The following is a 24724-nucleotide window of genomic DNA, read 5'->3' as shown; positions in this document are numbered from 1 at the left end:
AAATATGCCTGAGTGCAGGGAGAATACAAAGCCTGCATGACTTGGGTTAGAAACTTGCCGTTCTCATATAAGAGATAAGATGCATTATCTCTCCTTTTACCTATAGTGCGATAAGGATTTTGAGATGAATCCGTCTTTGTTCACACAGTGTTGACATTCTGATTTAATGTGACCCTTTTTGAAAGACGATCAATATCTTCACTGCTCCAGTTGGCACGTAAATAAATTGGGGTGCATTTCAAACTACATTACAACTTCGTTGGATTCTATGCTTTTAACCCACCACATAGGTTACGACACTTTCCAGAAGACCGATTAAATGCTTGTTGGTTGACAGGCTGGGTGACCCCGCCTCTCAGAGAGATAATTTACCTATCAGGGAGCCGTTGAGGAAGAGAGCCACGCCCAGCAGCACGCCCACACACAGCGCCAGGATGAAGGGGCGACGGCGGCCCCATCGCAGCGTGCAGCGGTCACTGGCCGAGCCAATCAGAGGAGTGAAGATCAGGCCCAGGACGGGACTCAAGAACCATGTCAAGCTGTAGTACTGCTCTGGAAGACCTGCAGGTGGAGAGAAAGAGAAAGAGAAAGAGAAAGAGAGAGAGAGAGAGAGAGAGAGAGAGAGAGAGAGAGAGAGAGAGAGAGAGAGAGAGAGAGAGATAAAGAGAACAGAAATGAGTATACAGTCTGAATAGAAGGAGGCAGGCAGGGGTGGATCTAATCACGTTGGGGCCTTATGCGAATATAAACATGGGGCCCTCAAAAGTCACCATATAGACAATTCTGTGTTCTAGTGCTATTTTAGAGAGAGAGAGAGAGAGAGAGTCAGTCTCGTAAACATTTCACTACTAAGCATACTTGTATATCCCAGTAGAGTATGTGCCAAATACATGGAAGTATGAACTTGAACTTGAAATTGGGGGGCTGCAGGGCCTGACCATGACGTAGAAGTACAGAGAGAGAGGGAGGGAGGAAGAGAGAGAAAGAGGCAGAGATGCATTTAATAGATTATTAAATCAATTATTGCAGATCTGAAAATTCAACTGTCGAATAACGATCATCTATAAACTGTATTATTAACAGTTAAAAAGCAAAGCAACAATAGAAAAAAAGATAAACTATGACTTGACTCGAGGGTTTGACAGATTGTTATTAAGCAACCCTCGAATCCCTCTTGAGTATGAACAAAAGGGATTCAAAGAGTTGGATAGACATAGATATTAGGTTATCATATCTGAACTTCCAACAATCAAAAACACCATTACCAGTAATGTTCACAGCCCTCCCAAACCATGGCGACCATAGGATAAAAATAAACTATGACTTAACTGAGAGCTTTGACAGATTGTTATTAAGCAATGTCTCTTAATCCTCTTCCTCTAATGATGTCATATGAGGATTATTAAACGCAGGGTAAGAGTATGAAACCATGCCATGTCCATTTTTCCCTTCTTTCCCCCCTGAATGGGTTTGGCTTCCTCTTTTAAGCGTACCATACAAGGCGTTTCATTCAAAATATTCCACTCACGCGCACAGGAACAGGAGACTGTAAATAGCCTGAACATTGGCCAACACACAACAGTGGTGTGTACTAGTAGTAATACACCCCAACATGCTGGCAGTACTCCATCCCCATCTTCCCCCTTGGCCTGATTCATAATGATATACTATATACTATATACACTTTTGCATTGTTTTGGTTTGTGCTTGGTCTTCTGTAGGTGTGGGTTTGCAGAGGGGTGAGGAAGGTGAAACTGGCTTCGTTTCAATGCGAAGAAAAAAGAAGGGAAGAATGATTGGCGAGAAAGAAGAGACGAGAAAAAGAGATGGGGAAAAGAGAGTGAACATATCAGTGAAGGCACCTTTTGACAGACCTATATGCCCCACATGGGAAACAGCTGTTGGTAAGGCCTTTTTTTGACGCCAAAAGGACGTTTGTGTTTGAAGAACAAAAGATGGTGATGAGTTCATAGTTTATTAACAGTGATGGACGTGTGAATGTGCTTTGTGTTCATGAGGGAGGGCACTAGAGGTAAACGCTGGGAAAGTCAAAAGACCGTACTATCCAGGCTAATTTTAGATAATGAATAAGACAATGCTATTATATGTTTTCACCTTTAAGGGCACTGGTCAAATATAAATCGATGTGGGAAAAAACAAGGCTCAACTAGACACCTCTCCTCACTCCACCCTATTGATACCTTTGGTAAGAAAACTTCCACGATGTGGAAGTTCAGCTTTCAATACAAGAAAATGTTTAATGTTTGTAGTGCAGCTCATGTAACCATACCACTGAATGATGTTGTTTTTATATGTCCGTGTGGCGTTGCATGTCCTTCTCACCCTTTCGCACACAACCCTTATGCAACTCCCCAAAAGTGAGCATGGACTTAAATTGCATAAGCAAGGCAAAGCAGTGTGCGCTTGTGGTGTGTGTGTGTGTGTGTGTGTGTGTGTGTGTGTGTGTGTGTGTGTGTGTGTGTGTGTGTGTGTGTGTGTGTGTGTGTGTGTGTGTGTGTGTGTGTGTGTGTGTGTGTGTGTGTGTGTGTGTGTGGTGAAGGTCTGCAAGCCGGTGTGTGTGTGTGTGTGTGTGTGTGTGTGTGTGTGTGTGTGTGTGTGTGTGTGTGTGTGTGTGTGTGTGTGTGTGTGTGTGTGTGTGTGTGTGTGTGAGCAGGGCAGGGAGAGGACTCGGCTGGAAGGCCGTGTGAGTTCAGGCAGCAGCGGAGGTAGGGGTAGGGGCAGGGTAGCCGACTGCAGCCTGCTAGCAGCTTGACGGGGGGCATCTAATCAAACATTCCTGGGAAGTGCCAACACCCCGGTACAGTACAGTGCAAAAGCGGTCCATAATGAGATCTGCTTTCAAAGGAGGCTCCACTCCGGGGTGGAGTGGGCTAGGAAGGGGAGAGTTTAGATGCTCGGTCACACCACACCGTCCCTTCGTCCCGTCTGCATCCTAACGAGCCCTGGGAGCTCTTTTGTGTTCCTGATTAAGTTACTCTGTAGCGCAATTGCAAAACACGGGAAGAACGTAAAAACGTGGCCGCTTCGGCCTTTGATTGTTGGCGTCCCGACAAAACACAATGACTTCTTGTGGTCTGTGTGTGTGTGTGTGTGTGTGTGTGTGTGTGTGTGTGTGTGTGTGTGTGTGTGTGTGTGTGTGTGTGTGTGTGTGTGTGTGTCCTTCGAGCGCCGGCCGGGTCAGTCGATGCGTGATTGTTTGTTTGCTTGTTTATTTGTGTCCCGTCATGTTATGTTGCGTGCTCTGAGAAGTGGAAGAAGTGACCACGGGCGGCGACAGGATAAACAGGATCTATATTTAGGCCCTGATTAGAGAGAGAGAGAGAGAGAGAGAGAGAGAGAGAGAGAGAGAGAGAGAGAGAGAGAGAGAGAGAGAGAGGGAGAGGGAGAGAGAGGGAGAGAGAGAGAGTCCTGCTTGGAAGCAGGTTCACTAGAAGGCGACCTCACGGAATGGAAGAGCAGTCATTTTAATAGGATTTGCACTCAGCCTCTTAACTCAACCACACCACACCACACCACCCCAGCCCTCGCCTCTCCCGCATCTTCACCCTCTACCCCTCCATCACCTCATCCTCATCCAACCTGCTCAGACCCTGCCGTCAAGAGATCAAAGCCAATGATCGTGTCTCATTCAAAGATTCAAAGATTCTCATTCATCTACCCCATCTCATTCAAAAAAATAGCTTTGCTGTAGGCAACTGGAGTTCTTTTTTGAAGCTTGAAGGTGTTTTGTCCGTTTCACTATTCCAACTTCCAGGGCTCCATGTGTGAATGAATGTGAGAGTCAGAAGATATTCAGCCCTGAAGGGTTGACCTGTTATGCCACTTTCCACACCACAAAAGGTCACATCAGAATAAGAACTGAGGAAGGTACCAAAAACAAGTCCGGTTGAGGACAGGATCTGAAAAGGGTGAGGAAAAATATAAAAAAGCAGTGGGGGAAAAAGAAGTGAAGATGTTCTTTTCCTTTTCTGTCTTTCAGCTCACTTTCCAACTTGGTCGAGGGGCCGTGCCAGAGGGCGGCGTTGGCTGCCAAAGCTGTTATGCGATGTGGGGACGCCATGGGCACGGTGACCAGGCAGACTGAGGCTGTACAGCAGTGGTTCCCAAACTTTGAAATTAATATTGCTACATTTTAATTACATTTGAATTCAATTTAATTTGATAAAAAAGCAAAAATAGGACTCGTAAAACACAAAATGGCTGGTAGCTCAAAAAGTCACAGTATCTCCTTTAAGTAAGTTGGGTGCTGTTGGTTTAGCCTGTTTTAGCCCTACGATAATAAAGGCTTTTTAAATTCACTTCCTCTTTTTTCACTTGGAGTTGCCTGGATTATCCTTTTTTTGAAAAATAGGACTTATTCAGCATAGAGGCCTAATGTTTTTTCCTCCCCGCCTTGTTATCATAGACATATACTGTACGCACAGGTGTATGGGTTTTATGCAAGCATTCCCTTCTCACTCAACCCCCCCTCCAGTACCCCCGTCACCTCCCTAGGGGTCCCGATCTCCAGATTGGGAACCACTGCTGTACAGGCAGGATGCCCATGCTGTTATGAGATGGTTGGCATGGCATCAGTTGGCATGGCGTCTAGTCTGTCGTCTGTCTCAGAAGGCAGAGCATCCTTCCATGACCAGGAGATGAACGCTGTCGACTCTGAGGGGGGTTGGTGAGGATAAACAACGCACTGCCCTCTCCATGATCAGTTTTAGACTTTTTCCACTGGTACTGACGTCTCTTCCATAATCCTGCAGACTTGGACAAGGCTATGGAATGCATGGTCGAAATTGATGTGAAAAGCAAATACGCATAGCTAGTCCGAACCATAAATAAAGAATGTACAGTAAATAGTACTAAAAAGTGGTTTGTTGCAAGTTTTTTTCCCCCTTCCTTCTCTTTTTGAAAATGTTGGAAAAGGACAAACTTCAGAGAACAAATTTGATGCGAAGACAGATCTTGGGTATCCGCTCAAAAGGAGAGCCCCTTGAAAAAGCTGCCAACAACCCCACAGTTGAGTTTGACACACAGCATGCACACGGCTCGGGGTTCCAACACCATTGAGCAACTGCCACCAAAAAGGCATTCTAAAAAAAGCCACATTAACCCCAAGCAGATTAAAAATGCCTCTGAAAACCTTGACAGCAGGGCACAGCAAAGGAGCAACATTGCGTGTAAGCAAGTGTTTATTGGTGGGCTGATTGTGGTTGAAGTCTGAGTCCAAGCCAAGAGTGTGACTAATGTCTTGACAACCATGCATTTGATGTTCTTCAAAAATAAATGTAAAAATAGTTGCAGATGCAGTTGGGTAGAGAATGTCCCTTTGAATAACCAGAAAAATGAACCAAGTTCTTTTTTGAGTCCTCCATGACATAATCATAACAAAGTAAGAAAGCAAGGAAAGACTTGCTGTCAAAGTTTATGTGAGCCTTCCTGCTCTGTGCGGTTAGACGCAAGCATGTCGCACTGAGATTAATCGAGACATTTGAGGAATTCATTGAACGTTTGAAGCTGGGTTCAGGGGGGTCAATCCTAGGTTCAGAAGATAAAAACCCTAACACGTTTTCCTTCCAACACAGGTGACTTGGCTAAGTAACCGCTTTACCTGCCTTTAGTAATCACAACAATCAGCCAAATCAAAGCTTGTTGTATTAAAATTTTGGGTTTTTTTTCACGCTCAGAACCCCACACACCTGTCTGAGTTTGACCTTTGAGTCGCAATTAAGCTACATTAGACCATTCAGGAAAATGAAAATGGAGCGATAAAACCTGTTAGGTAAGCCTTTTCTTTTTGGCTCCTCCGTCTCCATTCATTCACACATTTTTTTGTTAAAAACAAACCCTGAACAAAAGAATAAAGCCGTGCGGAACAACGGGGTTGGTGGCGGCGGTGGGCCGAACTGTGTAAGTGTGAGTGCGTGAGGGACGTGCAGAGCTGTTATCAGGAGCGGTGTGGAAGGAGACAGGATCCAAAATCCAAAGGGAGAGACCTGATGGCCGTGTTCACATGGAGGAGGACAGCAGAGAACAGGAGCTCGGCTGCTGAAGCACGCAAGCACACCCCAGGACCAGGCTGCCGGCACCAACAAATAATAAATAAATAAATAAAATGGCGCACGTGGTTACTTCCTGTGACTTCAACAGCAACTTCCTGTGAACTTCCACGGCACCGGTGACCATTTATGGAACGTTAATTCCCAGGGAATATCGTGGGATTTTTTCCTCCCACTCCCATCTTGTAGGCAAGGATTTTTTTTTTGTTCAGAATGATTTCAAAACCCACCGCTGTACACATAAACAACGAAAAAAAAATCACGGCGACAAAAGATTTATATCAGTCTGCTTGTTTCTCTCGCATAAAAACACAAAAACAGCACAAACAACGAACGAAAGAAAAAAAAGAAAGAACCACAGCAAAGGCCAAGCCGGACCTGGTCGGTAAACATCCAAACAGGACGTCAGATTCTAGTAAATAATGACAAAGGTCCCCTTTTCCCACCAGGTCAAAAATGGCGAACAATACTGAGAGCCGAGGTGACTTGCGGTGGCCACAGGAAATATTTACCATGTAGGAAAGCAAGGTTGAGACCAGGGCAGCCACACAGCACAGACTGGGCAGACTCTGGAGAGCATATACACTATAGACACCGCCAGCCATGTCGAGAGAGAGAGAGAGAGACAGAGAGACAGAGAGAGAGAGAGAGAGAGAGAGAGAGAGAGAGAGAGAGAGAGAGAGAGAGAGAGAGAGAGAGAGAGAGACAGAGAGACAGAGAGATCGATAGACAGACAGACAGACAGACAGACAGACAGACAGACAGACAGAGAGAGAGAGAGAGAGAGAGAGAGAGAGAGAGAGAGAGAGAGAGAGAGAGAGAGAGAGGGAGAGAGAGAGAGGGAGAGAGAGAGGGGGAGACAGAGACAGAGACAGAGAGAGAGAGAGTCAGTCCTGGGACCCCTGCTAATCACCCAGCAGTGTGGGCAGCAGTGGTGTTATTGGGAATGTGGGATGGCATCTTGTGCTTCAGGCACATTGTGTGTTGTTATGGGAGTCTTGGCTCCTACGGGGTCTATGGCCTTGCTTAGGCCTATCGGGATGAGAGAGACCTAGCCTGGGAATTCCCATGCTGCCTTCTGCGCTCGTTCCGATATCTGACTTGCTATAAATGGGTTCACATTTTTTTTTCCCCCCTGGCTGCGCCACCCTGGCTGCGCGACCCTGGCTGCGCACAACTCAACCTCTGATTGTTGGAAACCGCTGTCGGTCAAAAAAGTAGCTCACGTGGTTGGCTGCCAGTGTCTTGCCCCCTCCTCACAACACCGTGTTATAAACAACAACATAAAACAAGTGTACAGTCTGCCGATAGCCAGGGCAGGTGAGCCTGAGACCTGGGGGCAGCCTGAGAACTTGGGAGCGACATGCTGCTTGCCGACTCGTCATTCTGGGGAATCTGTCCGCTCAGAATGAGGCCGTATCTGTGTGAGACACTCCTCCCGCACATCTCCCATGACTCCCTGCACACACAATCACACACCAGGTGTCTCCATACAGGGCCGCTGACAGCTTTCTCTGGGCCCAGGATAAAGTCATCTGAAAAGGCCCCCTACCCAATACATACAATGTAATGGAGACGCAGTTCTGGGCCCCCTATCTCCCTGGGCCTGGTACAACATACCCCTTTGTTCCCCCCCTGTCGGCGGGCCTGTCTCCATCTATACTCCAAACACAGACACACACTGAGACAGACAGACACAAACACGTACTGAAACGTACACAGAATCACACACACAGAGACGCACAAAGAGACAAAACGCACACACAGAGAAACACACACAGCATTGGGGCTGCAAAGTCATTTGCAAACAACCTGCACAAACAAACCCTGTGCAAACCCTCATCTGAGCCCAGTCAACAATTTACATGCGGAGGACAGAGGAGCATTTATGGCCAAGCACTTATGCAAAGAGCCGTGCAAATGACGTGACATCACGAAGTACCCTCACGGTGTAGCGATTTATAGTCCTGCACTCTTTGGTAGGATGTAGGCTTTTCCCCATCATAGAGAAGTCCAGAATTCTTCCGTATCCACGTTGGTTAGCCACTAATGGGGAATGTGGAATTTGGATTAGACAGTTAATTAGTTTTATTGACTGCTGTTGGTTACTGTCCTGTTGGTCTTGTCTCTATTGTGCCTTGTTCCGCTGTGGAGGAGGCCGAGACCAAGATCGCTGACAGCTCTGGCCGGGCCCGTGTCAATGTCATCTTGAAGGACCCCCCCCCCCCCCCCCCCCCCCCCCCCCCCTAATTACAACACAACTATAACACTGCAGATGTTCAGGGCCAATAGCCCACAGCCTCACAATGCAGCATTTCACTAATAATCTGAAAACTGATTTTACCAAGCAATACCAGGTTTTGTTTTCTATACAAAAAGTGTTATGCCTGACCTGTTGCAATTAAATAGCATAAGCATACACTGTAAATAATCTGACACGATTTCTGTTTGTGGTCTAAAAGAGCACAGTGCAACATTGTAGAGTGTTTTTGTCCTGTAGAGACAACAGAGTGGCAATATTATAACGGGCAGAGGACCCTAAAATAAGCAAATAAAGTAACATCTATGGTGTATCCTGTTGCGTTGTTTGACTGTACCGGTAACTCAAGCTCAATGACTAAAAACAGCTCGACTCCAAAATCATTCGCAATCGTTGCATGAATCAGCTTACAAAAGCATGACACACGCGAACCTGGACAAGTGCTCCGGTCACACAAGCTCACGGAGGCAATCGCCAAGAGTACAACCACACATCCCCTCACCACCCAGAATCCCACTATTCACCAGTCAACACAGGAACTGCAACACTGCTTGTAGACAGAGTGAGTCAGCCATGTTTGCCTGACTCATTGCAATCCCACAACACCCCCCCCACCCCCATCACCACACCACACCACTACTCTATTCTACAAGCCTCACACCACCACCACCACCACCACCTCCCTCCACTCCACACCATACCACACCACTATTCTATTCTACAAGCGTTACATCCCCCCACACACACACCCCCACCTCCATCCCTCTACACACCACTACTCTACTCTACGTCCTCTGCCAGATAAAAACAATGCCATTTGTTCCCATGTACTACGCCGGCGGCGGCGAAACACACTAAGGCGACTTGTGAGAACCTGACCGTGAGCCAAAGGGCAGCGTGGAACTCACAACAGAGGCCACACAACACAACCTAGTGAATGAGAAGAAGAAGGAAAAAAAATGTTTTGGACAAGTGAGAGGAAACAAGGGTGAGAACTGGAGCGAGCCAAAAGCAATATGGAGAGAGGGAAAGCGAGGGGGAGACAAAAAAAATACACAGCGTGAGAGAGAGAGAGAGAGAGAGAGAGAGAGAGAGAGAGAGAGAGTGAGAAAGAGAGAGAGCGAGAAAGAGAGGGAGCGAGAGAGAGAGAGAGAGAGAGAGAGAGACAGAGAGAGAGAAAGAGAGAGAATGGGGGGAAAGAGGGATACTGATAAAGAAAGATGGATGAAGGAGGGGGGGGGGGAAGACATGGGGCCAGCACCAATAGAGTGATGAAAAGCCCAATGGCAGGAAACAGGTGCCCCGACTCTACCATAGAGACAGAGCCAGTCAGCTGCATGACCCGCTGGCCTCGGGCAAAATATCAGGACAGGCATTTTCAGCGAAGACCAGTCCGCCAGGCATTTAGAGTGTCAATGAAGCCTGTGACAGTATTATTCGTCATCTATTGCAAGCTAGTTTGACCACAACAGCCAAAATGAACATCTGACTCAGAGAGGTCTGCTGTAGCGGCATGAGGACTGATACCGCTAAACTGAGTGAGGGGAGTAACAGGTGGCCAAAATCATCAACAGTCCACCGGGCAAATGCCCTGTATGCCCTCTATGGCCACTCCAGCCGTGGGTGCATGACCTGCAGGCCTCGCACAGGGCACAGAGGCCATGGACCTCAACACTGAAACACTGACTGACTGAAGTCCTCAGACAAAAAAGCCTGACTTGGCTCACTTGCTTTCCTCTCCTTCTTACTTCCTTTGTTGTTACATGCACCCTACTAACGTACACAACTCCTCAGGTCTAAACATACAGGGCACTGGGGCCATGGACCTGCACATTGACTGACTGACTACACTGGCCCCATGACAAAAAGCCTGACTTGGCTGCTCAGGCACTTGCTTGCTCCCTCGCACCTCTTTCCTACTCTGTATTTCTTTCTTTGTTGTTACTGTATGTGAACTCTATAAATCACTATGAATGTTTCATTGAAAGCAGTTTGAAAGCAGTTTGCACACAAAACATATTGAAGGTCTGTTAACCTTGCTGTACGTTTTTTTTTCTGAACCATCCTCGTGCCTCAGAACTGGTTTAACGTTACCTGCATGAAAGATGTTCCATTTGCATAATAGCTATGAAGGTGTCAGGGAGGAAAATGAGGAGAACAAGGAGAAAAGGTATTAGGGCCAGTCACATTCTTTCTTCATTCCTTTCTCTCTTTCCTTCTCCATCTTTCCTTGTTGTTATATGCACTCACTTTGTTGGTCGACTTTACTGAAACCAATTTGCTTTGGGAGTGTTTGCACGCAACATACTGAAGGTCTGTTAACATTGGTGTACGGTATTTCTGAACCTGAATCATCCTCGTGCCGCAGAACTGGTTCAACGTTCAAGGATGTTAAATTTGCATAATAGCTAGGAAGGTGTCAGGGAGGACAATAAGGAACAAGGAACAAGGAAAAAGGGCCAGTTGCATTCTTTTAAACATCTTTTTTTGTTGTTGCTTGTTTTGTAAATGCAAAGTCGGTATAGTACTAATGCGGACATTCCAAGAAATTCCATCTACAGTAGGTTCACAAAAAATATAAAGAAAGGTCACCAAAAATAACTATGAGGGAACCTAAAACTTGACATGACCATAATTGACAAGTTTGCCAAGTTTTAACCTGTGTGCCAATTGAGTCATAGAGGGATGATGACGAGTGAAGGGTGGGCTTTCGGGAAAAAAAAGCTGCCTGAACAACCCATCATGAGGCACAGTTAAGCATGTTCGCTTGTGTGAACAAGGACTTCTCATATGCAATTGTTCTGAAGTAGTTCCTTCCTTGCTTTCTTCACATGAGAAAGGGCTATGCCGTGAGCAAAGGCAGTAAGGAAGGAATTAAGAACGGAATAATCAAAGCGATACTGCGCCACTCTTGGTTGGTCGTCTCTTGAGACTCACCCTTCAGAATGGCATTAAACGTTCCCTATATAGTCGAAATGTTCAATTTTAACCAGTAGAAACTCCTTACTTGATCCATCGGTGCATTTAAACACCTACCAACTTGAACATATTCTCAAAGGTCTGCCTTGAGCTATAAAAAGCAACTTGTCTTCCAGACACATATAGTATAGTCATCCTTTGCTCATCGTCATTACCAGGGCTCTAAATTAACTTTTTTCATCACCAGCCAAAGTGGCCAGTAGATGTTTATCTTACTAGCCAAACCCACACACAATAATGGGTCAAAGTGGCTAGTAAATTGGTCTTTTCTGCCAGCCAATCTGAAATGTCACCAGCATTTGGCCGGTTGGCTGGTGTTAATTTAGTGCCCTGATCATTACACTCACTCACAACAAAAACAAACAAACAAACAAACAAACAAAGACGTCAAAATGCCATGCCCTTGCCCGCCCCCCAAACCTTAGCATTTACCAAGCTTGGCAGGCTATGCAAGCTGGGGGGGATATGGATCGCCTATATGTAGCATGTGCACAGATGGAGCAGGATGAAATATTAAAAGGCTGGTCGTCGAGGACGGCCATCTACAGCCCTGGAAGTCCACAGTACAGCTCCCTGAAATTGCACAGTACTCCTGTTGAAAGGTTCCTGTTGACACAAACATCGAACTACCATGAAATGCTCGGTCTTCATTTGATATAGAATCTATAAAAGGCCCATCGTCAAGGAGGGTTCAAGCTCTACTCTCAGGCCCTGAGCACTGGAGCTAACAGCTCACTGCACCCTCTGTCCTCTCAGTTAGCTTCCCTCTCAGCACCTATGAATAATTCAAGTTCGAGAGTGCAAAGACAGAGGGAGGGAGGGAAGTAAGGATGGAAGCATGGATGGATGGATGATATTGTTTTCGAATTTGTCCAGGGGAGACAATGGTAGGGGGGCGGGAGGGATGAGATTCAAAACAAAGGTTATGTAACAACCCCACCACACACACACACACACACACACACACACACACGCACGCACGCACGCATGCACACCTCCTACAGACTCACCTGTGGTGAGAATAGCAGAGAGAGACAGTGATCTCTCTCTATGGGATCAGCTGACTGACTTGTCAACTTTTTCTCCCCTTACAGTATTCAACACTCTTCTTCTTACAGATGTTATCCTTCACACTGACCTTAGACTTAGAGAGATAGTGGAGATGTACCGATTAACTCATGAAGACAAAGAGTGCCTTGGATTTCATCAAACATCTCTAAGAAATGTATAAAGTCTAGGAAACTGATTGTTTGGTTGTCAGGTGTGGAGGCAGACAGAGAGACTGATGGGAGATAACATATCTTATTATTTGTTCTGGCCAATTACAAAAAGAGAGAGAAAGAACGCAGATCAAAACACAATGGTGGGGCAGAACTGGGCAAAAATTGTATATAAAAAAAAGAGAATGCATGAGAGAGGGGGCAGAAGGAGAGAGAGAGAGAGAGAGAGAGATAGAGATAGAGAGAGAGAGAGAGGCTGAATCACAAATGGTGTACTTGTGCACTTCAGTGTTCATGTTTTAGTGCGTATGGCGTATTAGTTACGCACTAAAACATAGTGCCCCAAGTGCACAAGTGCGGCATTTGAGATCCAGCCACCGAGAGAGAGAGGAGCAAGAAAAAGAGCGAGAGAGAGAGAGAGAGAGAGAGAGCGATATGTTGGGGAAAGAAATGAAAAAGAAAATTGAAAAGGCGAGAGAAAATAGAACAGGAAAAGAGGTGAGAGAAGGCAAGACTGGGGGAAAAAAACCTTAAGGGATATTCTTGGAAATGTGACGGGTGTAAATGGAAAGGAAGATGTGAAGACTGAATCGTCTAACACCCTCCCCTCCTCCATGTTTCACACATGCCCCCCCCCCCCCACACACACACACACACACACAAAAGACGTCTCTCTGTCTCTCTCTCATTTACACAATACAGTACACAAGTCTCTCTCTTTTACCCACACACACACACTCACACATACACGACAGTCCCCGTCCCTGTCTCTCTCTCATATACAGTCCCAGGAAAAAGTTTGTACACCCTTTGAAATTTCTTACATTTCTGTCAAAATTGATCATAAAACATGGTCTGATCTTCCCAGAAATCTCAAGAAGGAACAATCAGAGTCTGCTTTAATTAATTCCACCCAAACATTTACATGTTATCATATTTTTATTGGTCATAAGGCCATAACATTCACAGGAGAGCAGGGCATAAGTAAGTACACCCTTGCATTAAGTAGGTTTTAACCCTCAGTTAGTTGCAATATCATCAACCAGACTTGTCCTGTATTTGCAGATCAGATTAACAAAACAATCTGTTTGTATCTTGTCTCCCTCTTCTTTAGAGAACTGCCTCTCGTCAGCAAGGTTTGTGGGATGTCTGGAGTGCATAGCTTTCTTGACTTCATGCCATATAATCTCAATTGTTTTTGACAGGGCTTTGACTGGGCTATTTCAGAATGTGTATTTCATTATTATGAAGCCATTCTAAAGTCGATTTGCTTCTAAAGTATGGGTTGTTGTCACATTTCAGGACCCATACTCTTGTGTGCTTCAACTGTTTGACAGACTTGCTCACGTTTTTTCTGTAAAATATCACAATAAATTTGAGTTCATTGTTCCACTGATAATAGCAAACTGTCAAGGACCTGAGACAGCAAGGAAGCCGCATATAATGATGCTCCCGCCACCATACTCAGAAGAGGAGATGTAACCAAGAATAGCTAAAAATGGTATTCATTCTGCCAATCTAAAATGAATGGGTTTTCTAACCAAAAAAAATATTGCTGCACCTTTGAGGTTTGCGAAAAAGTATTTATATGCTTCATAGAATTACTGCAAAATATTCTGTAGACCAACGTTGAAACCAAAGTTGAATTGTTCAGGGGAACACACAATGTCATGTTTGGAGGAGAACTGGAGAACCACACCTTCACCAAAACATCATCTCCACCTTTGAGTATGGTGGCGGGAGCATCATTATATGCGGCTACCTTCCTGCCTCAGGCCCTTTTCAGTTTGCTATTATCAGTGGAACAATGAACTCAGAAGTTTATCGAGATATTTTACAAAAAAAGTGAGATCTGTCTGTCACACAGTTGAAGCACACAAGAGTATGGGTCCTGAAATGTGACAACAACCCATACTTTAGAAGCAAATCGACTTTAGAATGGCTTCATAATAATGAAATACACATTCTGGAATAGCCCAGTCAAAGCCCTGACAAAAAACAATTGAGATTATATGGCATGAAGTCAAGAAAGCTATGCACTCCAGACATCCCACAAACCTTGCTGACGAGAGGCATTTTCTAAAGAAGAGGGAGACCAGATACATCCAGATTGTTTTGTTAATCTGATCTGCAACTACAGGAAACATCTGGTTGAGGTTATTGCGACTAACTTAGGGTTAAAACCTATTGAATGCTAGGGTGTACTTACTTATGCCTTGCTGTCCTGTGAATGTTTACATCTTATGGCCAATGAAAATATGATAACTTGTAAATGTTTGGGTTGAATTAGTTAAAGCAGACTCTGGTTGTTCCTTCTTGTGATTTCCGGGAAGATCAGACCATGTTTTATGACCAATTTTAACAGAAAGGTAAGAAATTTCAAAGGGTGTACAAACTTTTTCTTGGGACTGTATACAAGGTACCCATACACGCACACACATACACGACAGTCTCTCTCTCTCTCTCTCTCTCTCTCTCTCTCTCTCCTAGTCCTCACACACACACACAGACCCCTGCACAGGTAGTTGTCTTCCAATTTGTCCAGCGGTAGCGAAGGCATCAGCCAACTGTCACGACAGGACATGATGGGCTGGATTCAATCTCCTTCAGCTCCCTCTGAGGAAAGACAACACCAAACAGTGTTGCCAGATGGGAAATGCTGAATTATCGTACCAAAACCTTTCAATCATCGTTTTTGGGGGCATTTTGGGAGGGCATTATCGTACAAGACCCAAATTGTTGTTTCAAGGCATCTAAATGAACTGAATGACAACTCTGAAATTATCGTACATCATGTTTTTTTGATCGTACAGAGGACAAAATGGACAAAACTATGGTACAAATACGATAATTATCGTACATCTGGCAACACTGACCAAACGAGGGTGACACAAGGACTCAGCTGTTACAGCACCACTACTACTGCTGCTGCTGCTACCTTACACAACCCTTACCTTACCTTACCTACCCTACACAACACACATGCTATTGATGCAGCGTGTGTGTGTGTGTGTGTGTGTGTGTGTGTGTGTGTGTGTGTGTGTGTGTGTGTGTGTGTGTGTGTGTGTGTGTGTGTGTGTGTGTGTGTGTGTGTGTGTGTGTGTGTGTGTGTGTGTGTGTGTAGTGTGTGTGTGTGTGTGTGTGTCTGTGTGTGTGTGTGTGTGTGTACAATGAGGACCACCATTTGCCACTGCACCACAACACTGCTGCTGCTTTGATGCACCATAGCTCGCCTGAAATCCTACAGTATGTGCCTTAAACATATTGATTCAATGTGTGTGTGTGTGTGTGTGTACGTATCGAGCTGATGAGACTGCAGCAAATTAGAGCCAGTTCAGCACCACCACTGCCTGCAGCGGTGTGTGTGTGTGTGTGTGTGTGTGTGTGTGTGTGTGTGTGTGTGTGTGTGTGTGTGTGTGTGTGTGTGTGTGTGTGTGTGTGTGTGTGTGTGTGTGTGTGTGTGCCTATTTGTGTGTGTGTCTGTGTGCGTGTGTGTGTGCGTGTGTATGTGTGTGTGTGAGAGAGAGAGCATGTGTGTGTGTGTGTGTGTGTGCACGTGTGCGTGTGTACATGTAGTATGTCTAAACTGACATGTTCTGAACCCCACTCCCCTATAGCCTGACTGCCGCAGCGCAGAATAACAGCCAGCCTCAAGGCACACGGGCACGCACGTGCACCCCCTCTCCATAATGTATGCACAAGCACTCTCCAAGTCCAAGAGTGAGCGTGTCCGTGCTGCGCTGTGCTGCTGGTGAGAAGCATGTGTGTGAGCATGTGTGTGAGAGCGTGATGGGGTGTCCTCCTCTGCCATTGGCATTAAATGAGGATTCAAATTCTCTCCTCCTCTCCTCTTCTCTCCCTCCCTCCATCTCTTTCTCTCCCCTCTTCCCATTCTCCAGTCTACTCTTTTCTCTCTCCCTCTTTCCATTCTCTCCAGTCTTCTCTTCTCTCTCTCTCTCTCTCTCTCTCTCTCTCTCTCTCTCTCTCTCTCTCTCTCTCTCTCTCTCTCTCATTTTTATGCAGGAAGACCTCTCATCTTCCACCTCCTGAAGGACGCAATTAAAACTGCATGAGCATCCTTCTCTCCGTCACCATCTCTCTCTCTCTCTCTCTCTCCCTTTTACACACACACACACACACACACACACACACACACACACACACACACACACACACACACACACACACACGCGCACGCGCGCACACACGCACACGCACACAAACACCCCCTTTATCTTCTCAATCTCCTGTCCCAATCCATATATGTGCATACGTACACACACACACACACACACACACACACACACACACACACACACACTGCTGTTGCCAGTCAGCTGACTTATGTAATACTGCAGCAGAGAGGCAGCCACCTCGTCCTGGGACACGGCACGGCACAGCAGAGCACTCAGCAGAGCAGAGCAGAGCAGCCCTGCTATATGGCATTGCAGGCAGTAGAAGCACCCTTTGTAATACATACGTACACATCTGTCTCCTGTGTGTGTGTGTGTGTGTGTGTGTGTGTGTGTGTGTGTGTGTGTGTGTGTGTGTGTGTGTGTGTGTGTGTGTGTGTGTGTGTGTGTGTGTGTGTGTGTGTGTGTGTGTGTGATCTCGAACAACAGACCAGAGAGCTTAGTTGGAAGTGGAACCCCAGAAGATTGGGTAGAGAAATGGAGAGAAACGGAGGCATCTTTAAAAAGACAGAAGAAGAATAGACTGTCAAACAGAAGACAAGATTAAATGCAGTCAGTCGGGCTGAATGTTGTCTGGATTTGTTTTGCTGTATTGCCCTGATGCAAGAATCAGTGTTGCAGAAAAGCCGAAGAGTGTCTTGCTGGCAGTTCTATTCACAAAGCTTATGTGGCATTCTTTTCATAGGGGCACAAAACGACTTCTGGTGATCAGAGGGAGGTATTCACAGAGAGGATCCCGGCCAGTAGTGACTTAAACCCAAATCAACATCTAATGTACAGAGGGGGCAACCGTGGCCGTGATGGGCTTTAGATTAGATGGTTGCAGGTTCGAATCCCACCCTGCTACTCCCAAACTCACTTCATGTCTGAAGTGCCCTTGAGCAAGGCACCTAACCCTAACCTGGTTCTCACGATGGTGTGCGAGCTCACGAAGTTTAACGAAGATGCACGAAGCACGAAGGGTCTGCGTGAGAGCCAGGCTATTCTAACCCCACATTGCTCCAGGGAATGTAACCAATGCCCTGCAACTACTTAAAAAAGGGTAAGTCGCTTTGGATAAAAGCATCAGCTAAGTGTAATGTAATGTAATGTAACAGAAAAAGGTCATTAGACATTTCTTTGACTGTTATTTGACGATTTCTAAACAGAGCATAATCCAATATCTACCATTTTGCACTCAATTGACACCATGAAAACTGTTTTTCAGATTTATCTCCTTTATTACAGTATAAACTGATTTTACAGACTATACATTTAAAATAAAGTATATTATACACATTTCTCTGTCTCTGGAAGACTGCCAAATAGCTACTGAACTCCCTGTGCGAGACGCCACAGCCCCATGAGGCATACGCATGATTGACAGCTGGGTTCTGACACCGGGCTGCCAAGTTGGGTCTGAGCGACACGACAGACACAAAGTCACCCTCCTCCACTACCCCCAAGCCACCCCAACACCACCCCCAAGGCGTACAGTGCAGACACCCTCCACTACCCCCACGCCACCCCCAAGGCGTACAGTACAGTTACCCTCCACTAACCCCAAGTCTGAGGAATCCGAATGTCCTTTGAAAACTGCAGTCTTCAGAAGAGGAGAGACCATGAGAAGTGTCTCCATGGGACGTTATTGATGTGTGGCACACAGTGTTGTGCATACAGTATGATGGAAACACATGTGTTGTGTTGTGGTGTGTAGGAGAGTTCTGCCTTAACTAGGTCTCCAAGGACATGACTGGCTGCTTGATAAATGACACGCTGTGATGGGGGTACGCGCACGATGACCTAATATGGCTTTAGTAGACACTTCCTGAAACACCAGCACAGTGCCTCTACATGGTGGTTCTACAAGGCATTTTCTATACATGGGTTCTAAATTTTTGTTTTCCCCTGACTGCGCGAAACTAACTGCGCACAACTCAACCTCTGATTGTTGAAAACCGCTGTCCGTCAAAAGATTAGCTCAGGTGGTTGGCTGCCAGTATCTTGTCCCTCCTCACAATACTGTGTTGATAAACACGGTGAACCCATGTATAGCAGTGGTTCTCAAACGTTTTCAAGCAAACCCCAAATGAATGCTCCCAAATTGCAACTGAACACCTGCATCCACCGCCCTACACCTCATCTGTATCCTCATCAATGCCAGGAGCTCCCTACCGCCCCCTGTAGAGCCCCTGTTGTGAAACAATATTCTATGCAGGTATTTTCCAACATGCGTTGTTGCTTTTCATTAACAGTTGGAAACGTTTGAGCGTATGCAACAGTGCTGAAAGAATGAGGATTAATCTCAATCTCCTATATGGCACTGATAAAGCAAATTCTATTTCAGGGTTTGCATGAGGATCTCTTTTTGCTTCACATCAGAGTTAGTTCTTAGCAGATGATGATGACAGTCGGCTATACGACTGTGGAATTGGATTTTACCAACCGTGTTGACACCTGTGGCCAAACAGATGGGCAGTGCATTTTCTGAATGAAGCAGTAACAGTGTAAAGACTTGCAGTGACTGAGGTATTCCTATTCAAGGAAAGGAAGAAAAAAACAAACAAACACAATTCCATTCCATTGACATCACCTGGCTCTATTCCTGACCTGGTCAACAACGATCGAGAGGGAGGAGGGAGGCCAATCACTGCCATCCCTTGCGGATCACCTCATCCCCAAACATTCCCAACCATGAACGTTCCGGAACTAGGGAATGCGGAAAATGCGCCGAGTCACACACATTCCCGGCACTGCAGGCAAACGTCACATTTTCCCAAGCTTTGTGTTATGTTTTTGTTTTGGATGTTGGTTGTGTGGGCCCTCTTGTTTTAGGTTCTGGCCATGATCTGCTCGTCATTTCCAGAGATGGAAGCTTCAGCTTCAGCTTGCTGTTGCTGCAAAATAGTTGGCATTGCATCGCATTGCTTTGGCTTCTGGCTTGCAGGCTGGTGCCCGTGTTGTGTGTGTGTGTCCGTGTGTGTCCGTGTGTTGTGTGTGTTGTGTGTCCGTGTGTGTGTGTCTGTGTGTCTGTGTGTCTCTGTATGTGTGTGCGTGTGTCCCTGTATGTGTGTGTGTGTGTGTGTGTGTGTGTGTGTGTGTGTGTGTGTGTGTGTGTGTGTGTGGTGTCTGTGTGTCCCTGTGTGTCCCTGTGTGCATGTGTGTGTGAGTGTGAGTGTGTGTGTCTGTGTGTGTGTCCATGTGTGTGTATGTGTGTGTGTGTGTGTTGTGTGTGTGTGTGTGTCCGTGTGTCCGTGTGTCCATGTGTCCGTGTGTGTGTCGTGTGTGTGTGTGTGTGTGTGTCGTTGCTTTGGCTTCTGGTGTGCAGGCCAATGGGACATCATGAAGCCAAAAGCAGGAAGTGACTGGACATAAACAAACCAACTGATATTGTGTATCTCGAATACACATACTGTACATACACAGAGACATGACACAGTGATCCCACATACTCACAGGCTACATACACAAACACACACACACACACACACACACACACACACACACACACACACACACACACACACACACACACACACACACACACACACACACGCACACACGCACGCACACACACACGCACGCACACACACACGCACACACACACGCACACACACACACACGCTGACGTCATCCAAAACACATATCCAGAAAAAATAAACACATCTGAATTCTAACCTTCCACAGACCACCACCATCCCACCCTGTGTGTGTGTATATATGTGTGTGTGTGTGTGTGTGTGTGTGTGTGTGTGTGTGTGTGTGTGTGTGTGTGTGTGTGTGTGTGTGTGTGTGTGTGTGTGTGTGTGTGTGTGTGTGTGTGTGTGATATACATATATCCATTCCATCAACCGTAATCCCCCCGGTGCTTATGCAATCCGCTCAATCTGTCAGATTAGCCTGGTCGCTCTGTGGCTCGGTGATCTATCTACAGAATATGTCTCATCACACCATACGTAGACACAATCAATCCGGTATTAAAGACAGGGTCTTGATCGCCGTATGGATTATCTATGTACTTTGAGGTAAGGCAAGGCAAGGCAAGGCAAGTTTATTTATATAGCGCATTTCATACACAGGTGCAACTCAATGTGCTTCACAAAGTTAACAAATGTAAATGAAAGGAAACAGGGAAGAAAGAAGGAAATGAATTAGAGTCAAAAAGCATTTAAAAACATTAAGATAAAACATAAGGTAAAAATAATAATAAAATAAAATAAAATAAAACAAATTAAATAAAAAATAAAAATAATAAGAATAAGTAATTTAAGCTAGGGGAAAGCATCTAAGCAGGTAAGGTGAAGTCAAGGTGGGCTTGACTGAGATTTTAGCAAGCAGCAAATAATGCACCATTAAAACAATTCATACGCAGATGACTGAATTAGTTTGTGTGAAACTTTAGACGAAGCTGATGTTTACGTGCATACCACCTCAGTAAAACCTCAAGGGCACTGAGGGAAAACAATTCAAAATGTCTTCACTCGCTTAATTCTGTTATTTAATTTGACGTGTCGATTCTAAGATGACCTGTGAGGATGTTAGTGTCGTGACACATGAAATAAATACTTACAGGGAGGCAGGGCAGCAACAGTTACCTAACATGATAGCGTGGCCAACAACCACACTTATCCTGAAAACATTAGATAGCTGCACTCAAGATAGGCTTTGGCTAGATTAGCGCGCCTAAAAATCACACGCACACACACATGCACACACGCGCATACATGCGTGCACACGCACACACGCGCGCACACACACCTTCTTCATTAGTTTATGTAACTTCCCAGGAAGGATGAGCCAGATTACAGATACCCTCCACATTTACACAGACATAGAGTATACAGTAGCCAACGGCCATAACAACTCCCCATCTGCAGTACATGGCAGCAATATTTTGATTCCATCACAGATACTTAGAGGGGAAAAAACCTCAGATACTGTCCCTCAGAATAGGCTTAGCTGGATCTACAAGCTTTGCGTGCCTGAAAAAAAAGTCCCACACCTTCAGCATTAGGCTTCATGTAACCACTGTTGAAGGATGGACAAGATTACAGAAACACTAGTGAGCGACGAGCGGTCCTGCAAAAACACACTAATGGGCATGAGCAGAGGGACGGAGTGAACACATGGGGGAAAAAAACATGTACAGTACGAGTGCGAAGAAAAAAAAGGCAAAAAAAGCAGAGGGAAAGCACAGGAAACCATTCTGCGAGGTTGTGAAATCAGTTATGAAAACAACTGCTCCAAGCATTCGGGCAAGCAAAGGAACTGGAGACGGGTGGTGGTGGTGGTCGAAGCGGAGGAGAGGAGAGGAGAGGAGGGTTAATTTATATGTCGATGTTTCCCCAATTTACCCAGCTTCCCAGACAATGCCGCCGCTGTTCCATCCATCTTGAGATGGGGCGTCTGGCTCGGGGGCATGGCGGTGGGAAAAAATAATTAAATACACAATGAGTGGCATAGGAAAAAAAAACTTGCGAAAAAGAGCGAGGGGGCACGGCTGCCTCAAGTGACTGCTGAGGTTCCCACGTTCACACGGGCTAGTGGTAGGGGGAGGTGACAAGGTGGGGGTAGAGAGAGAGAGAGAGAGAGAGAGAGAGAGAGAGAGAGAGAGAGAGAGAGAGAGAGAGAGAGAGATGAATTGGCAAGTGCTGTAGCAGTGGGCATTCTGTTGAGGTGGCAGTTTGTGTGTGAAAGGAATTCTCAGACAGACAAAGAACCCCACTCAAAGAAAGTGTGCGTTTGTCTGTTTATTCTGCATCCTTCAAGTACTTCAGTTTTAAAAATACACACACTCACACACACTCAAGTCTCAAAAACAATGGGAACTATGCACTTACACTTCAGGCGAAGTGTGGTGGGCATCACTGATTAAGATCCATGAACACCAGAGAAAGTTGTGCCCCAGTTTCAAGGCATATACAAAGGAATGTATCCATGACCTCAGCCATGAATCAAACGGCTAAGGCACTGTATTGTTATGCCGGAAACCTGGGTTCGATTCTGGCCCATCCAATCCAGCCCGATCCGCTGCAATTTTCTCTCTCACTCATATCCTGTCCCACTCTTCACTGTACTATCCTAATAAAGGCGAAAAAAAAACAAAAAACAAAAACCCAAAAAGGAATGCAAGTATAATGGGTGACTAAAATAAATGGCCATAAATATTTAGAACAAGGCATTCATTCACATGGCCTAATCAGCCACAGCAGATGGGGAAGACAGTGGGCACAGTCCTACAGCTGGAATAGTACATCTTTTGATGACGCAGGTTTGAAATGTTGAAAAACTCAAGGTTATTGTGCACTTCCTCCGAAAAACTCTGCTGAGGAGAACCCTATTCATCCATGCAGCTTTAATTAATTGCTAATATACTGTACGTTGTTATTCATCCATTCATTCCTTTTGATTTATTAAATCAGACTGATGGAGAAAACGGCATCTGGCAGATGGCAGAGTACCCGCTGGCTGGAAAATATGCTCATGAACACGGCATGCTGAATCACACAACACACCTGCTTAATGTATCAGGAATCCCACATCACACCTGTTCCAGGCATCAGCAATCTGCATTCTGAATCGTACAACACACCTGTTCAACGCATTAGTAACTTGCATTCTGCCTGAGATGGAGCCTAAACCTACAGGGCCCTTCTCCTGATCCGATGACATGCTCAGTGCATCAGCGTTATTTACCATAAAATGTCATTGATGTACCATCCAAACCTGGTCAGATTGATAAGGCTTGAAGTACATAGTTGATGCTTAAACGCAAAAAAAATTGAGACAGACTTCATGAGAGGTTTAACAGCACAAACCAGTCACACTAATTGCTTCATCACAAACCTGTTTTAGTTCATACTTTAAAAGAAGGGGACTTAGCCACTCCTCACAGCACGAACACTGAATCGTGTCAAATATCACAACATCCTAAGACTCAAGTTCTCCCCTCTCCTCCTTCAACACACTTTCTGGCACTCATTTCACTACATGCTTCCTGGAAGTGTCAGTGTATGTGACCAATAATCCATCCCTGTTTATGTATTAACTGAACATATACATGGGTTCTAAAATTTTGTTTCCCCCTGACTGCGCAAAACTAACTGCGCAAAACTCAACCTCTGATGATTGGAAACCGCTGTCAGTCAATAAATAAGCTCACATGGTTGGCTGCCAGTGTCTTGCCCCCTCCTCACAATATCGTGTTTACAAACACGGTGAATGGATCTGCACACTGCTTGCAAAAGACTTAATTTATTAGGAGCAACGTTTCGATCATGATCAAAACGTTGCTCCTAATAAATTAAGTCTTTTGCAAGCAGTGTGCAGATCCTTTCCCGCTCCTACATGTGACAGTTTTTTTATTTGGCACCTGCTGATGCTTTTTTGCTGGATGTGCGCCCTTTCCACTACACTCTACAAACACGGTGAACCCATGTATACTGTAGTACATACAGTGCTAGGCCCCTTGCAGCCCAGTGGTTACTTGGACCTTGGCAGCCCTATTCCTTAACCCCACCCCTGGTCCTCCAAGGGCATCCTGAAGCTACCCCAAGAGACGACTTGACTCTGGTTTTGCCGTTCGTTAAGTGTTTAGGTGGACCAGCCAGCCAGCCAGCCAGCCAGCCAGCCCTCCATCCATTGGACTATGGTCCGATAGTCCGATCAATTTTAGTGAAAGGGGGAGGCGTTTCTGAGGATTATGTCGGGCTACATTGAAACATATCTAAGTCTTCCATTTACATTCGCCATGTGAGGAGGGGCAAGATGCTAAACAGCCAACCAAATGAGCCCATTTTTTTAGTGACCACAGTTTCCAACAATCAGAGGTTGAACAGTGCGCAGTCAGGGTCATGCAGCCAGGGATTATTTACAAACTGGAAACCCATGTATACAAAAAAGGTACTTTTCAAAAAATAAACAGACCATTTTTAACGACCCTTCCCCTTTAAATCAAAAAAATGTTGGTTGACCCTCCCCCGTCTACAAAGAAAAAAATGGCAGGACCCTACCCTACTTTCCTCC

General features: G+C 45.5%; 1 protein-coding gene across 2 annotated transcripts in view; it reads right to left on the bottom strand.

Annotated features, from left to right (window-relative positions):
- Positions 1 to 24724, bottom strand: part of LOC134436464 (solute carrier family 45 member 4) — an 82857-nt gene that overhangs the window by 14972 nt on the left and 43161 nt on the right. For both annotated transcript variants that reach the window (XM_063185688.1, XM_063185689.1), the window contains exon 4: positions 373 to 561. In XM_063185688.1, coding sequence (XP_063041758.1) covers positions 373 to 561 — 189 coding nt within the window. The remainder of the gene's footprint in view (positions 1 to 372; positions 562 to 24724) is intronic.

The sequence above is a fragment of the Engraulis encrasicolus genome, chromosome 20 (genome assembly GCF_034702125.1).
Source record: "Engraulis encrasicolus isolate BLACKSEA-1 chromosome 20, IST_EnEncr_1.0, whole genome shotgun sequence".
NCBI classification, from domain to species: Eukaryota; Metazoa; Chordata; class Actinopteri; order Clupeiformes; family Engraulidae; genus Engraulis; species Engraulis encrasicolus.
The sequence above is the reverse complement of the archived record's forward strand: the minus strand, read 5'-3'. Positions and strand labels throughout refer to the sequence as shown.